Source organism: Astatotilapia calliptera, chromosome 3, assembly GCF_900246225.1.
Source record: "Astatotilapia calliptera chromosome 3, fAstCal1.2, whole genome shotgun sequence".
NCBI classification, from domain to species: domain Eukaryota; kingdom Metazoa; phylum Chordata; class Actinopteri; order Cichliformes; family Cichlidae; genus Astatotilapia; species Astatotilapia calliptera.
The window spans coordinates 30,333,058-30,348,978 of record NC_039304.1 but is presented as its reverse complement, the minus strand read 5'-3'; the positions used below and the strand labels follow the sequence as shown (position 1 = coordinate 30,348,978).

The 15,921-nt window shown below is 38.8% G+C and overlaps 1 protein-coding gene across 2 annotated transcripts; it reads left to right on the top strand.

Annotated features, from left to right (window-relative positions):
• Positions 1 to 293: 293 nt before the first annotated feature.
• LOC113019224 (deleted in malignant brain tumors 1 protein-like) lies at positions 294 to 11,938 on the top strand. 2 transcript variants are annotated; one of them, XM_026162774.1, is made up of 8 exons: positions 294 to 352; positions 5,806 to 6,123; positions 6,846 to 7,160; positions 7,284 to 7,598; positions 9,184 to 9,316; positions 9,811 to 10,061; positions 10,143 to 10,288; positions 11,041 to 11,938. In XM_026162774.1, exons 1-8 carry the CDS (start codon positions 295 to 297, stop codon positions 11,410 to 11,412), a joined length of 1,908 nt encoding a protein of 635 aa, XP_026018559.1. In that variant the 5' UTR covers position 294; the 3' UTR covers positions 11,413 to 11,938. The 2 variants fall into 2 exon arrangements, with proteins under 2 accessions (XP_026018559.1, XP_026018560.1); XM_026162775.1 differs by lacking the exon at positions 6,846 to 7,160.
• The last annotated feature ends 3,983 nt before the right edge of the window (positions 11,939 to 15,921 follow it).

Here is a 15,921-nt window from a genome sequence, read left to right as displayed (position 1 = left end):
TACAAGCAGTGACGCTGGCACTGGCCTTTCTTGGTGTCTGTCAAAATATGCATAGACTGCATTCTATCAACTTTATATTGACCATGTGTCATTTTTATAGTTAGAAAAAGTACTTTCTAGAATATTATCTTTATTGTTTTAATTATCCAGTCCTTAGTAGGCAAGAAACCAGTGTGACAGCTACACCCTGGAAAAACCAGTTCTACCAGCAGGCGGGTCCATGCAGTCACCATGGGTGGAGTATGTTTTAAGGCATTTAAAGTCTAAGACGATGTAAAAGAGGTGTAGTCGGCAATGGCTCTCCAACAGCTTGTGTGCAGGTTCAATTTGATGATCCTACTCTTTTGCAAAGGTGAGAAACAAAGATTGATTTTTCTTCAATTGTTTCTTTTTTTTCCTCATTAACTAGTTTAATTAAGAGTAATTACAGGTATAAATGTAAACTAATCTAAAAAAAATTCTCTCAATACTATGATAAATATCTAATATTATACCTCCTTAATTTTTTAAAATCTGAAATCATACGCAAATGTTCACACTGTAAAGACGTCTGGGAATATTAATATTTAACTCTGTTTAGACAGTCTGTTTCTTTCCTTAACCTTTTTTTTACTTAGTATTATAGAGGCCGCCTGGACTTATTTGGTAATTTCAGCTATAAAGGGGCCAGAAATCATACTATAAGTGAATCCTTTTTGCCCCTTTTTTCAGAAAAACCTCATCTTTCAATATCTGGCAGTCATTTTACACAATTGTATTATTATGACAATGGAACAACAGTTTAAAGTGGGAAATAAATTGACTTTGTTTTTTCAGCTTTAAAGTTAAGTGGATATTCAGCATGAACAAAATGTAACACAACATCAACTTTAAAAATGAACAATGCTAAATATGTACAAAACTGTTTTTGAGCCTAGCTCACTCCGTTTATATATTGCCCCTTTTATATTACAAATCTACAGGCGTTTTTGGGGCTTTGTCACTTCTCCACACCTGCCTCTCTCTGCTCATCATGTGTCATCAATTCTTACCTGTGACTGGAACGCCGTTGCTCCTTCTAATGATTCACCTTCATGAGTCAGTGATTCAAAGTTTCGTAAAGTTCATCTTCTCACCTTTCAGTAACCGTTTGAAATTTCTCTCTAGCCAAACTGGTCGAGGAGTTACGGTAAAATCTAGGCGGAGTTGACTTTTCTGTGTTCAGACAGCAGCAGCTTGTGAAGGTTTTGTGCAACAAATATCCCCGTAAAGCTCAGCTTCTCATCTTTCAGTAACCATTCGAAGCTTCACTCTAGCTCAAATGGTCGATGTCTCACGATACTGAGAAGCACACATGGTAAAATCTAGGCTGTGTTTAGACATTTTCTCTCTAGCACTTGTTGTAACTCCGAAATGACAACACAGGCACGACTTCTTCAAGACGGGCGCTTCGCTGCATTTATTGAACGTCGTGAAAACTACAAACATAAAACACAAAGGCTTTAAGTGCTTCAGTCTATCAAAAGTAACACTTGTGCTTTAACAACAAAAATTACCTCGTGGCCGCCTGCCACTTCGGAGGTCCTAGAAGAATACCTTTACAGTCTTGTTCATTCTAAATTAAAACATAAAATAATTAGAACACCATACATTACAAATCTTCACAATATTACAATACAGTTATGGCAAATGACAAATACCTTGTACAGCTGGTAGACTAACCAGGCCTTTGCAGATAGCTCGCTGAACTCCTTAGCGTGATTATTAAACGTGGGCTCACAGCCTATACTATCACGCCCAAACCTCGTGATAATAGCGGTGTAACAAAACTTGTTCTTTGTGACAAGATAAACACACCCTTACAATATTGACCACAGAAACGTACAAGCAAGAACATTTTAACTGCTGGAACCATCTATTAAACTTCTTTATACATAAGCCATTTCTGTGACACTTACACTTGTGGCGCTTATAAAATGGGCCCAAATAAAGGGTTAAAGAAGGTTGTATTTGTGGAGTATAGAAATTTCAGGCTAGAATAGTTTGTTAGCTGTGTAGGTTATTTTTTGCCGTGTTCGTACTGACAAGTAATGACTAGCAGTGCTGAATTCAGTATTAATGTATAATAGACAGATTTAATAAATAGTTAATTGGTAGTTAATTAAAGTTAGGAAGTATGTATTTAATTTTATTATTCTGTTTACAATTTGTTGATTAACACTATTAGCATTAACTGGTGTGTTATTTTACAGTTGAAAATGGTTAATTTAATATGGTTAATGATGATATGCATCTCTATATTTTTTAATAGCTACTGTAATGATGAAACTGAAGTCTATAATACTGTTAATAACACAAATGATTTGCTGGCCTATATGATACAACAGTGAACCTGGAGGTGGTACAAATTAGAGATGGCACGATACCACTTTTTTATGTCCGATACCGATATCATAAATTTGGATATCTGCCGATACCGATATGAATCCGATATAGTGTTTTTTAATCAACAAAACTGTTTTTTTAAATATCTTGCTGCTTTTTGTATAAGTTCATACTCAAGTTAAAAAAAAAAAAACACTAAAGCTATTCTGTTATACCTGTATGCAAAAAATGCACTGGACCCAAAATATTTCATAGTTCAGCAATACTGATCAATCTAATAAACTTAAACCTGCACTATCCTCCCTATTCTGGTATTTTAGAGAGTACTTAGCAGAAATATTAAGCAACCTAACTAATAGGGTTTTAAAACTCCCAGAAAAAAAAAATAGGGAACCACCCACCACCTCATGATGCTTAATTGACGTAATCAACTATAATTTGATGCAGTGTGAAAAAAAATGCACAGAAATCAGTTAATTTTCAAGAAGAATTAAATAGATTCAACATCTTTCTTCAACAGAATTGCAGATTGAACAAATGGTATCTTCCCAAAGGAAAAAGTACTATAGTTTACTAGGGTATATTGGACTTAATAGTTACTATATACAGTAATAGACTTCTATACATTTTACATCAGATTAAAACTTTGGGTGTAAGATTCGGATAATTATTTATTAAAAGCTCGACATTTTAAATGAGAATAAGAAAGAAAAGTATGTCTTTGTGTCCCCTTTTTCCCTGTTAATGCCCTATCGCCCCCCCTGGCTAAACTTTGCTAGATCCGCCCCTGCACAGTCAGCTACGTAGAAAAGGATTCTGGTCTAGATAGTAATAATAAATAGATTCTTTTTTTTTTTTTTTTTTTTTTTTTTTTTTTTGGCCTGTCCCGTTTGGCTCTTTTGCCATCAGAATTGTTGTCTAAAGGCAAAGAAAGATGCCCAACGGATTTACTTTACCAAACTGACCATCCCAGCCTTGCCGTAATGGTCCATTTGATTCACCTTTTATTGTTTATTTTATTTTCACTTACTGAATACGGGACAGACTTGACTGGGGGAAAGAAGGGGAGAAAGAAAGAGGGAAAGAGAAACAGCTGAGAAGAGGGACGGGGGAGAAGGGCAAAAGACAAAAACCAACAGAACGGGCAGAGAAAAAAAATGCATATATCAATCACCTGGATCACCTGCTGAGAAAGAAAAAAGAAAGCAAGCAGAAGAGAACAAGAGTAATAGAATAAACAACATCACAATGATATATGGGAATATGACAGTAAATACTAAATGTTAAACATTATTGTGCAGCACATAAGATCAACAGAACACAGTGTGCTTTGAGGTAGGAGCCAAAAAGGGTGTAGTTTGTGGGTGTGATCACCCGTGTGTACACCTGTGAGCATGGACGCGCTTGTTTTTTGTTTTTTAAAAGGTTCCTTCATGTAATAATCTGCTAGAGGGTGTGGGGGGGCCACAGCCCCGTCCTCCAGGGCGTGAAGCAGGTGTGGAGGAGATCAAAACTCCAGACATCCAGAGGCCCCCAGAACACAAGAGACCAAGGAAGACCAACAGAGGGGCAGCTGCGCCACTGTCCCGGAAAGAGCTGAGGAGAGTCCCAGATGAGGGCTCACTCAGCAGCCGCGGAGCAGAAGCCAGGGGGAGTTGCAGTGACGCGCCCGTGAGCTCCGCCGGCAGCCAGCTGTGCCTGAGTGACCGAGCCCCAGGCCGAGAGGCCGGGGGCACCCCACCTCCGAAGTGGCCCGAGCGAGCCCCAGGCTCCAGGCCCCGATAAGCGGCCGCCAAGGAGTGAGCCGGTGTGTACCTGGACGCCCATCCCCGGACACAAAGAACCACCAACGCACCGATGTCTGAGGGGGTCCGCCACCGGCAGGGGAAGTGGTGGTAGGGGGAGATAGGCCTCCAAACCTTGGAGGGCCTGAGATGTCCCCAGAGAGGTGGCGCCTGACACCCAACCTGACATATAGACACAGACATACAGGCACACACAGATACAAACATCCATTCCCACCCTCATGCTCTCATATGCACTTACTCCACACTCAACCAACGTGGAGACAGACATAAAGAGACGTTGTACACATGATCACACTCCCCAAGCGTACTCTACAAACCGGGTCTAGGTGCCCCCGCCCCTGGAGGGGGGAACTGCACCCAGACCCAGGTGGTGTTTCCCTTTTCCCTGCGGTGGGGAGAGGCAGACCGCCCCGACTCCGCAGCAGCAGGAAGGCTCCACACTCCAGACCGCAGTCGGACGGCCAACTTCTCCTCCTAGTCCTAGCCCCCCTGCTCCAGCAGGTCGCAGAGAATGGGGGTGAGAGAAGACTCCAAACCTCCCTCCACCCGCTCATTGTAATGTTGATGCATGTGTGTTCTAAGGTGCATTTAAAACCCAGGAGGGCTTGGAGATTCTAACAACAGCTTATCAAGCTAAAACGTGCTGCTGTTGTTCAGCCGCTGGTTTCCTCTTTCTGGCGTGAAGTGAGCAATAAACAAACAAGAAAAGCCGATCAGCTGATCATTGATCAGTTTCGATTGAAGTAGCAGCAGGAGAGGGAGAGAAGAGGCAGTCACTCCATATATCGGTTGTTAAGCTTAACGCTGGAATGCTTTACAAACAGACTGACCCAAAACAACCATAAATTATTACTTAAGTGATAATTATTATGGGGTGGTTATAAACGTTTTGTTTAAAATGTTTTTTTTTTGTTACAACTTTATTATTTATTAAATATTTTATTGTTAAGTGGATTTTTTGTGAGTGGGTGGTAAGAAAAACTATGAGTGCTGAATTCATATCAGATATACCAGGGTAGTGGTTGGAAGTTTAATGGAGTTTGTTGAGGTGAAGGTGCAGAGGTGCATTTTTTAAAAATCTAGAAATTCAATAAAAAGATGAACAACTCAGATGATGGTTAAGAGTTTAAACTTTTTGATTTAAGTAATCACTTTTAAGTTTCACATATTTGCTTTCTCACAAGAGCAAGACATCATTTGCACTGAATGGATTTAGTCTTTTTTGACTTTTCAGGTGGTTAATCAAAGGTGAGTGGTGAGAAGATAAAATAATTTTTTACAAGTTACAAAATCATCAAGTTCCATGTTTCTTTGTTTATATACATGTTTGGATACAAGACAAAGACACAAGTACCACCGTCAGTTACATTTTATAATACAGCCCATGACTTAGTGTGCAATATCCTAAATATACTATGCATTTTTCAATTATATTTTGGTGCTAATTTAAATTTCCTGAAGATACTTACCAACCAACTTGTTTTTAAAAGTAGGAAGAAACAAAGCATGCAAAGTATTTTTCAGCACTAAATAACTTCAGAAGGTTTTGCAAAAATGAAGGCACTAGATACAACCTACTGTATTTAATATTTAGTGTGTAATTATTAGGGTTTTTATGGTTTGATTATTTCAGGTACACTCACAATCAGATTAACTGGATCTGGATCGACTCGATGTTCTGGCAGAGTTGAAGTTTATCACAGTAACAGCTGGGGAACAGTCTGTCTTGATGGCTGGGACTTAAATGATGCTCAGGTGGTTTGCAGAGAGTTAAACTGTGGGTCGGCACTGAAAGTTCCTGAATCAGCTCACTTTGGTGGAGGAACTGGACAGATTTGGCTTGATCATGTGACCTGTTCAGGAAATGAAAGTTCTCTAACTGAGTGTCAACACAGTGGATTTGGATCAAACACATGTGAACATGGTCAGGATGCTGCTGTCATCTGTTCAGGTGAGAGAGACGTTGGATCATCTAATGAATGTGTAACTTGGTAATTGTAGTTTCCTGTTTTACAGCTTTGTCATCCACTCATTGGTTTGTTTTTTTACTGAAATTCAATGTGAGCAGTCAAACTGAGATTTGCAGTAACCACACTGTGGAGTATTTCAGAGTGAAATGTTGCATTTGTCTTTGTAAATGCAGCTCTGATCCACAGAGAAATACAGTTCTTTAAAAAAAAACATACAAGTTCACAGATATCCTTTTAATAGCCTTGAAGGAAAAGTGTAATACTCTAAAATGCATGTTTATGAGAGGGACATGGCAGATATCTTCATAGAGGGGGGAGTCAGCCACACATCTGTATGTGTGTGTTTTAGGGAGACCGTGTTCTTGAAATGTTGTATAAAGTCTGCAAGTTGAAGTTTTGTTAGTTATTTTCTAGTCTTGTAATTCGAGCACAGTCTTGTGCTTCAACTGTCCTATTGTGGATGTTCTGCAGTCCTCACCAACTCTATCATGTTTCGTATTTAAGAGTTGGATTTCTTTCCTGGTTTGGAGAAAATCCTTTGGCCTTCTTATTGAGTGTTATTTTGTAGGGTGAAGCTGTTTTGACTGTCACTATTACGTGTCTCAGTTTACAATTCTTCTAAACCTGGGTATCTATGGCTTCACACTAAAAAAAATATTGTATGTTCCGTCCCCTTCATGTCTTCTCTGTGTTCTGTTTTCAGCTGTGCCCGTCATTTTAACTGGATCTGGATCGACTCGATGTTCTGGCAGAGTTGACGTTTATCACAATAACAGCTGGGGAACAGTCTGTGATGATGGCTGGGGCTTAAATGATGCTCAGGTGGTTTGCAGACAGTTAAACTGTGGGTCGGCACTAGAGGTTCCTCGATCAGCTCACTTTGGTGCAGGAACTGGACAGATTTGGCTTGATCATGTGACCTGTTCAGGAAGTGAAAGCTCTCTAACTGAGTGTCAACACAGTGGATTTGGTTCAAACACATGTGAACATGGTCAGGATGCTGCTGTCATCTGTTCAGGTGAGAAAACTGTTAGATAGAGATCATATTGCAAATTAGTCTATTGTTCTGTGTCCTGCATGAAACTTAAAATAACAAAAACAAGTATCTGTTAAAGTAATTTTCATATATTTTGCCTGGTAGATCTGATCAGATTGGCTGGGTCTGGATCAACTCGATGTTCTGGAAGAGTTGAAATCTTTCACAATAACATCTGGGGAACAGTCTCTGATTACAACTGGAACTTAAATGATGCTCAGGTGGTTTGCAGACAGTTAAACTGTGGGTCAGCACTAGAGAATCCCCAATTTGGTCACTTTGGTGCAGGAACTGGACAGATTTGGCTCAGTGCTGTGACGTGTTCAGGAAATGAAAGTTCTCTGACTGAATGTCAACACTCAGAATGGGGAAACAACTACAATGGGCATCATTATTATGATGCTGGTGTCATCTGTTCAGGTGACAAACTGTAGATATGGAGCAAAGTGAATGTCAATGTGTTTTTTTGTGTGTCACCCGTCTTTTATTTAACTTAACGGATATACAGTGGTCCCACGTTTTAAATTGGTTCACCTTTTGCAGCCTCGCTATTTCGCAGATTCTTTTGTTGTGCGCAATTTTACATGCTTTTTTGTTTTTTTATAGCACATTGTGTTCTGCGTCCTTATAGGCTGTAAACCATTTTCAATCATTCTCCTCTGTTCCGTATCTCCTGTACTGTACAAAATGCTTTCATCTTGTCAAATGTACATAAATCTTCGATCGCTAGCAGTGTAACTCTGAAGTGCTTCAGATAGAGTTTCGATTAGATAAAACTTTATTAATCCCTCGTGTGGGTGCCTCTGGGAAATTCAGCTTTCAGTAACACAGCACCGACAGAAGCTGCACTGTACTGTATGTTTCTAAGTATTTTCCCCAACAAACACAAACTATTGATTCATTAATGTTGAATTCTCTTGCAGCTGCTCTATTCACATGTTCTACTGCGTCACTGATAGAGTTTGAAATCCACTTCGTATGTTTCTTAAAAGGTGCCATTTTGGGGTCCTTATACAAATACAATACGGTAATATTATGTCGAAGCACGGTATGTATTACTCCATGAGGCTCCTGACTATGGTAGCCGTAATGCAGTTTGTCAAACAATCCATCAAGCGTTGCGTAGCTTACCAAAGTCGTAGTAAAACATTTTGACAGATTTCTGAGCACCATGTACCACATAAAGTCAGTTTGAGGTCAGTAAGCACAACCAGAATACATACTTAAGGTGCACTGGATTACAAGGCGCACTGTCGATTTTTGATCTTTGGTTTAATTCTATAATTTTTATTTATTTATTTATTATTTACTTATTTTTCTATGAAGGTTTGAACTTTGAGAGTGTTTAAACAAGAGAGAAAAATGTTAAAATGTTCATGCCTGTCTTAGAAAAGTGTGTAGTGAGGGGTTTTACTGCCTTAAAACATGTATAATAATTGAAAAAAAATGAAGCTGACTATTTCACAGATTTCACCTATCGACCACCTATTTAGAACGTAACTCCCGCGATAAACCAGGGACCACTGTATATTAAAATATATTTTGTCTTATGTCTTTTGCCTAAAAGGTATGATCAGATTAGCTGGATCAACTGAGTGCTCTAGTAGAGTTGATGTTTATCACAATAACATCTGGGGAACAATGTGTGATGATGGCTGGGACTATCCCGGGACACACTATGTGCTGTACAGGCCACTACCATTATTTTTTTTTAACGGGTGGACGTAGTTTGTCTGAAATTATTTTTAGGTGGAACAGATATCTTAAATTAACATCCACAAAATTACCAGAATTGAAGCTCTCCCAACAGAACATAATATTATATTTCAAAAACATGACCAGTGCAGGGAGTACAAAGGGACTATTACAGTTAGCTGTTTTATCCCCTTTGGGTTTGCATCAGCAAGGTCATTCAGCACAAACCTATGCCAAGCCAAACATGCTCAGCTACCCACTTTGGCATTTGTAATATTGACAGTTGACAGTGTTTGTTTGTTTTTTTCAGCGTGCGGCAGGGCTGTGGAAAACTCAGGAAGTGGGCCCTGGCAGGTCAGTATAAACCACAATGGACAGTTTTGGTGTGGAGGGTCCCTAATTACCAACCAGTGGGTGCTAACAGCTGCTTCCTGCATATCACAGTGAGTCGATGTTGCCATTTTACAGTTTTGGTGATGATGATCTTATACATGACTTTTACTCCTCTGTTTACATTTACTTTAAGATTTTTGCCACAACAGGTTATGGTTTTGCTTATTCCCTGAGAGCAGGAGGTTTTTAAGGTCGTACAAAATTTAACTTACAAAATCAGATTTCCAGAATTATTTTTAGGGCAACAAAAAGCTCTGGGCCCTCACTGTAAGTGGCACATTATGTTTTCTCTACTGTGATGGATTGAAGCTCAGGTGTAACTGCTGTCCAAATGCTTAGGGTTAGTTAGGGTTATTAATAAATCCCGACACACACACAAACACGCACCACAAACACACACAGAAAAATGCCTTAAAAATAATTAAAGTACTTAAACAAAATTATTTAATTATGAACTGTCCATTATCAAGATCACATGAATGTTTATGAGTATCTCGTTTGAACTGTGATATTCACCAATAATTTTTTATTAAATTAAATTTAGTAACCTGACAGAGGTACATCTAAGCTGCCACACCCAGTCAGATTTAACCTCCGGCGAAGTGTCTCTGACAGTGGAAGATATCATCTGTCATCCTGCATTCAACAACAGCACGTATGAGAACAACATTTGTCTTCTGAAGCTGTTGGCTCCTGTGACTTTCACAGACTACATTCAGCCAATCTGCTTAGCCTCACAAAACAGCACTTTCTACAATGGGACCAGCAGCTGGGTCACTGATTTTAGTAAAACTGGTAAGTTACTTAACATTAATTTTACATAATAGGAATGTACAGGATTTTTTTTAACTTTTCTATTTTACTTTTTACAATTAGGTAACAGTTCCTTCCCAAACATCCTGCAGGAAGTAAATGCACCAGTGGTGGGAAACAATGAGTGCCAGTGCTACTATAAAGGTGACAAAGCAATCACAGAGAACATGATCTGTGCTGTGCTTCAAGCAAGGAAAGATTCATGTCAGGTGACCCCTACTATTTATTTGTACTGTCATGCCTTGTTAAGTGCTATAAGAATTATGTATCACTTTCACACCGGATTATTATTTTTCTTGTTATTGTATCAAATTCACTGATATTATAGACTGTTGGCTTTCTTGACTCAACCAAGATGACTTATTACTCATTCATTTGAGTTTCAGCAAGGCTGGATACATCTGTAGCATAGAAAATACCTTCCAAAAACTACTGGGAAAATTTCTATGAGTGACATAATGTTAGTAAAAGAACTTCAGTTCAGCTTAGTTCAATGTGTCAACCAGATAAAGAGGCTTTAAAAGTACGTCTCAATTGAGACTGTTCAGTGTCTGCTTAGTTTTTCAGCACTGGAAGCAGCCTCTTGGTCAAAAGTAACCAAATCTTCAATATATTTTTGATTAGCATGCTAGCCATTAAGGTACAGCATACAGAACCGGTTCATACTTAAAGACTGATGTACTGATGTAGGCTGACCGTTTCATCTTGTTTACTGTCTTTGTGACAGTCAAACCCAATTACAGACCCATTGACAGAACAATAGTTCAGGAGTCAGATGAAGTGAATTTTTTTTATTTTTTTTCATAATTCTCAGTGCGGTAAGCAAATGACATATTAGTTTGATGTTTACATGCTTCGGCAGGATCAACACAGAGATATATACATTATATATCTACAAGATATCACTGTGTCTTAACAACTTTAAATAAATAAATAAATATATATTTTTTTTTTTTCACAGGGAAACCCAGGAGGACCTTTAATGACAAAGACAGGATTTGCATGGGTCCAGAGTGGAGTTGTGAGTACTGATAATGGCTGCGCCCAACCTGTGAGACCTGCAGTCTTCACTCGTGTGTCGGAGTACCAGAACTGGATCAATGACACAGTCACTGGAATGAAACCAAACTTTGTTACCTTCACCTCCCTGGGCACTGACACTGACTTATACTTCACCTGTCCAACACTGTCACCTCCCACTGTCCCCACCACTTCCTCCACAGATGACAGTGTGTTTGACAGTGGTGAAAACCTGACCCACTTCACTCACTTTGCCTCACTCTGTCTTTTTGCTGTCTTGCTCCATGTAGTTGTTACAAGTAGTGGAATGTAAGTCAACATATTTGCCTAAGTCTTGTACTTGAATACACACTTTAAATACTCTAAACACTTTGAATTTACTTTGCTTTCATGGGATTTTATGAATTTGAGGTGAATCGAGTTATATTCATAGAACAATCATTAAATATTTTGACCTCTTTTTTTTTTTTTTCATTTGAAGATGCTAAATATGTTGTTGTTCCAGTTTCTCAAATATGGTGATTTAGTGGACTTCCTTACTTAGTTACTTTAAACTTTTGATTATATCAATACTTTTTAATCATTTTTTTCAAGTTTTGACTAATGGACAAATTGAGAATGTGAAGGTGTTATTGACTTTTGTGATTGTTTTTAACAAATCAGACCATGTTTTTAGTAATTATGGGAAGTGAAAGTATAGAATATTGTTATCACACATGGGGCTATTTCTGTGTTTTGGGCAAAGTCTCATGTAAGTTGATGGAAATCTTAAATCTTGTTTTATGAGGACATTTTTTGGTATAACAATATCTTTATTGATTAAAACATGCATAAGAAGATTTGATGTTCATATATTCTTTAATTCTGTTTATAACATTTGTATACAGCAGAATAGTCTGCAACACTTACAGACTGTCATCTTGACTGCTGCTCAACTGGTAGAACCACAACACAAAAAAAAATGTACATCTGAGCATTATTTTTACATCAGTTTTGGTTGTAGGTTGGTGTAGACAGAGCTGTGCCAACCTACCCCTGGCCATACAGTGCTTGTTCCGGCCTTCCTTTGCTGTGACCACACCGCTGGACAAAAGATGACGGTGACAAAAAACGCATTTAACAATGCGACCATGTGGCTATTTTTGAACTGTGAATGAGGTGAAAGAAGAAAATGCTCAGCGATCGTCACCTTGCTGGTATTGCTGGTGTTTGGTCTAGTGTAAAATTTCATTTAACCCTACAATTGTGTTTATCCCCCACCCCTTACTTTAATGTTCCCAGTCAAAATTAGAATAAAAATAAAATAAAAATAAGTTGTAAATCAGACAGATTTGCTCTGAACGCGACTGGAAGGTTAATTTTAATTAGTGTTTAAGTAATTTGAATTAGTGTGTAACATCAGGTATTTTACAGTAATACGTGATTAGTGATTATGGGAACATGTATAATTTAAAAAAAAATGTTATTAAAACGTATTACTTTTAAGTAAATCATTAAATGTATTAATTTTATTTTATTTTTTTTTAAATTTCACCCTCTGCACTGTAAATGGACTGTACTTTTAAGGGTCTGGCTGCATTATTTAGGCCTTTTTATTTTTTTTATTATGCATTGTATTCATTGCAGCATTATCTTCCACTACTTAATTGTCCGCTTATATTAGATATAAAAATGCGATGAGGGGCATTCTCACTTTCTTACATAGAATGAAAAGTAAACACCAGCATACACTGCAGGTGACCATATAACTATGTGACACCAATTTATTTTATTTTTTTTATTATTGTAGATGATTTTCCAATTAGAGTTACGCTGGCCCTGATAGTTCAAACACAGTGTCATTTTTTTAAAAAAAATCACAAGTAAATAGAAAAACATACACACACACAAAAGACAGCCAAATTTGAATAAAACACAACGGAAATGGAAAAGTATTCCTGAAGCAGTAGATAAGCAGTATCTCCAGCCCTGCCTGATGCCTCTCATAAAAGGGAACACCTTTGTGGTACTTTTAATTTTATGATATTCCAAATGTTTTCATTTGCTGGTCTGGTCTGGCCTGACTGCAAGCAGGCCATTTCAAAACCCAGACTCTTCTACTGTAAAGCATGCTGTCATAATAGATGTCATAATTTAGCATTGTCTTGCTGAAATATGTAAGGCCTTCTCTCAAAAAGATATAATCTTGGAGGGATCATGTTTTAAAATCTAATACCCAAGCTTGTGTTGTAAACACACAAAACAAAACCCACAAACCTGAGGGTGGAAGGGCAGCATTTGTAAGTTAGTCAGCCTTGAGACCATGGTTCACTTATTGTTTTTTACTTGTTACACTACTTTGTTTAGTTTTTAAATGGTAAATGGCCTATATTTGTATAGTGCTTTACTTAGTCCCTAAGGAGCCCAAAGCACTTTACACTACATTCAATCATCCACCCATTCACACACACATTCACACACTGGTGATGGCAAGCTACATTGTAGCCACAGCTGCCCTGGGGCGCACTGACAGAGGTGCTCCAGGGCAGCTGTGTTGCATCGTGCCTTCAGTTTTAATTCAGTTAGGTTTAGACATAAACTACTTTGACCTGTCCGGGGTGTACCCCACCTCTCGTCCTATGACAGCTGGGATAGGCTCCAGCGCCCCCCGCGACCCTGAAAAGGATAAGCGGAAGCGAATGGATGGATGGATGGATGGATAAACGACTTTGTTTACATTAAACAAACACTGCCCTACCTTCCTGCATCGTATATATACACTCAATAAAAATCTAAACACAACACTTTTGTTTTTGCTCCCATTTTTCATGAGCTGAACTAAAACATCTGAAAAATTTTCTACATACAAACAACCCGTGACTCTCAAAAATTGTTCTCAAATCTGTCTTAATCTGTGTTAGTGAGCACTTCTCCTTTGCTCTCTTGTTTGCAGATGTAGCAGAATACATTTATTGCAATGTATGAGCTACACACACACACACACACACACACACACACACACACACACACACACACACACACACACACACACACAAAACAAAGCTGATTGGACATGCATTTAAAAAAAGCTCCTGCCTTGACCTTCCTTCCGCGAGCATGCACGCACTCACACACACACGGATGGAGAGAGAGAGATCATTAATACACAGGATTGCAGCAGCTTTTGGATTTTCACTCTTTGCTGGCTTTAATATGAGCAGCCACATAAAATTAATTCAATTTTTTTGCCTTTGCTTCAATTTTGAATTTTGCTATATAAATATACTCAAGAGTCTATCATTTGTTTGACATCCAGCTAAAAATTTGAAAATATATATTTTTAAATCAATAACTTTGCAAATTTAGAGGAAATGTTTTTTGGACAAAAAATGAGTCACGTTTTAAAAACAGTTTGAATAATCTGCGCTGACAGACAGACATTTATGAAGCGCCAGCTATAACACACATGCTTACCGTGTGAAAGGACCGCGGATGTCTTAGAGCAGAGATTGTATCATTTAATTGTATTGTATTGTTGCTTTTCTCTTATGCATAAGCAACACCAGCCTGTCAGAAACGCTGTGTGTGGGTAGAAAATGGTCTGCACCGGCGCTGGTCCTGACGCGAAATGGCGAGGGTGTCACGCTCTGAGGAACGCTTCATATAGGACCGGGTGCTTCCAAAAACAATAGATGGGGGGCCGATAAGTCTGGGGTCGATATACCTGCAGGGCATCACCTTGCTGTGCAAGTTTAAAACAATGAGATTGGGGCATGCAGTTACTGAGCTCCGGTGTAACTAGCCAAGATAAACCTAAGGGTCCGCTGTTGCTGGCTACTTCAGAAAATAGGCGAGACCCTGCTCGACTGGTACATCTGCGGGGCTTTTACCTTCTCGAAGAATTACAAAAAGAGCCGATACCACCAACTTTAAACAATAGGTTGGGTCCCCGCTCGACTGGTACACCTGTCGGCTTTTACCTTTTCCTAAGGAATCACAACAATTAAATGATACGCGTGGCGGGCTTTTGCGTTCCTGAAAAATTTCAAACAATTAACCGGCTGTTGAAAAGATGGAGCGGGTCTGTGAGACAGGATTTAGAAGTATCACTGCAGCATTTATTTCTAAAGAACGTGAATGTTATTTGTGACCACCAATTGCATTGAAACTAGTAGACGAAGAAAGAAGAAATTCCCGTTTGAACCATTTTTAAATAAATAAAATGCTTGCATTGCTGCCAGTAGTGGTTTTTGATACGATACACATGCAGTTGCCCGGGGCGGCATCGTGGTGGGGGGGCGGCATTACGGGCATCGGCTATAAAAAAGAAAAAAAGAAAAAAAAAAAAAATTGCTCGTACTCATGCTGCCCCGACATCATGCCAGCGCATTTTGGGAATGTCGTAGGCACCGATTGGTTTTCTATCGCCCATTTGTTGGGAGTAAGGACGCCCTCCGTTTGCGAGGTGCGCCTGCTGCATGCGGCACAGGGAGGAGAGGGCGGGGCGGCGAGGGATTCTCTGGCTGGCTGGAGCAGCATCTAATAACCAACTCGCAAAATAATAAAAATTAAAAACAAACCAACAAACATGAAGACACCAGACATCATGATACAGACGTATAATTTGCGTCGATGTTTTTTCGAAATTCTATACACGAAAAATGAGCGCGAGAGCCCTCAGTGCTCCTGCTTGCTGCTGAAGTCAAAGTAAACTTTATTGTATAAATTTGTTTAACATTTAAACCTATTTTCTGCACATTCCAGCACATAAAATAAAAACATTTTTGTGTTTACACTCAGTCTTTCTTTTTTTTTTTTTTTTTTTTTACTTTACCAAATTGAC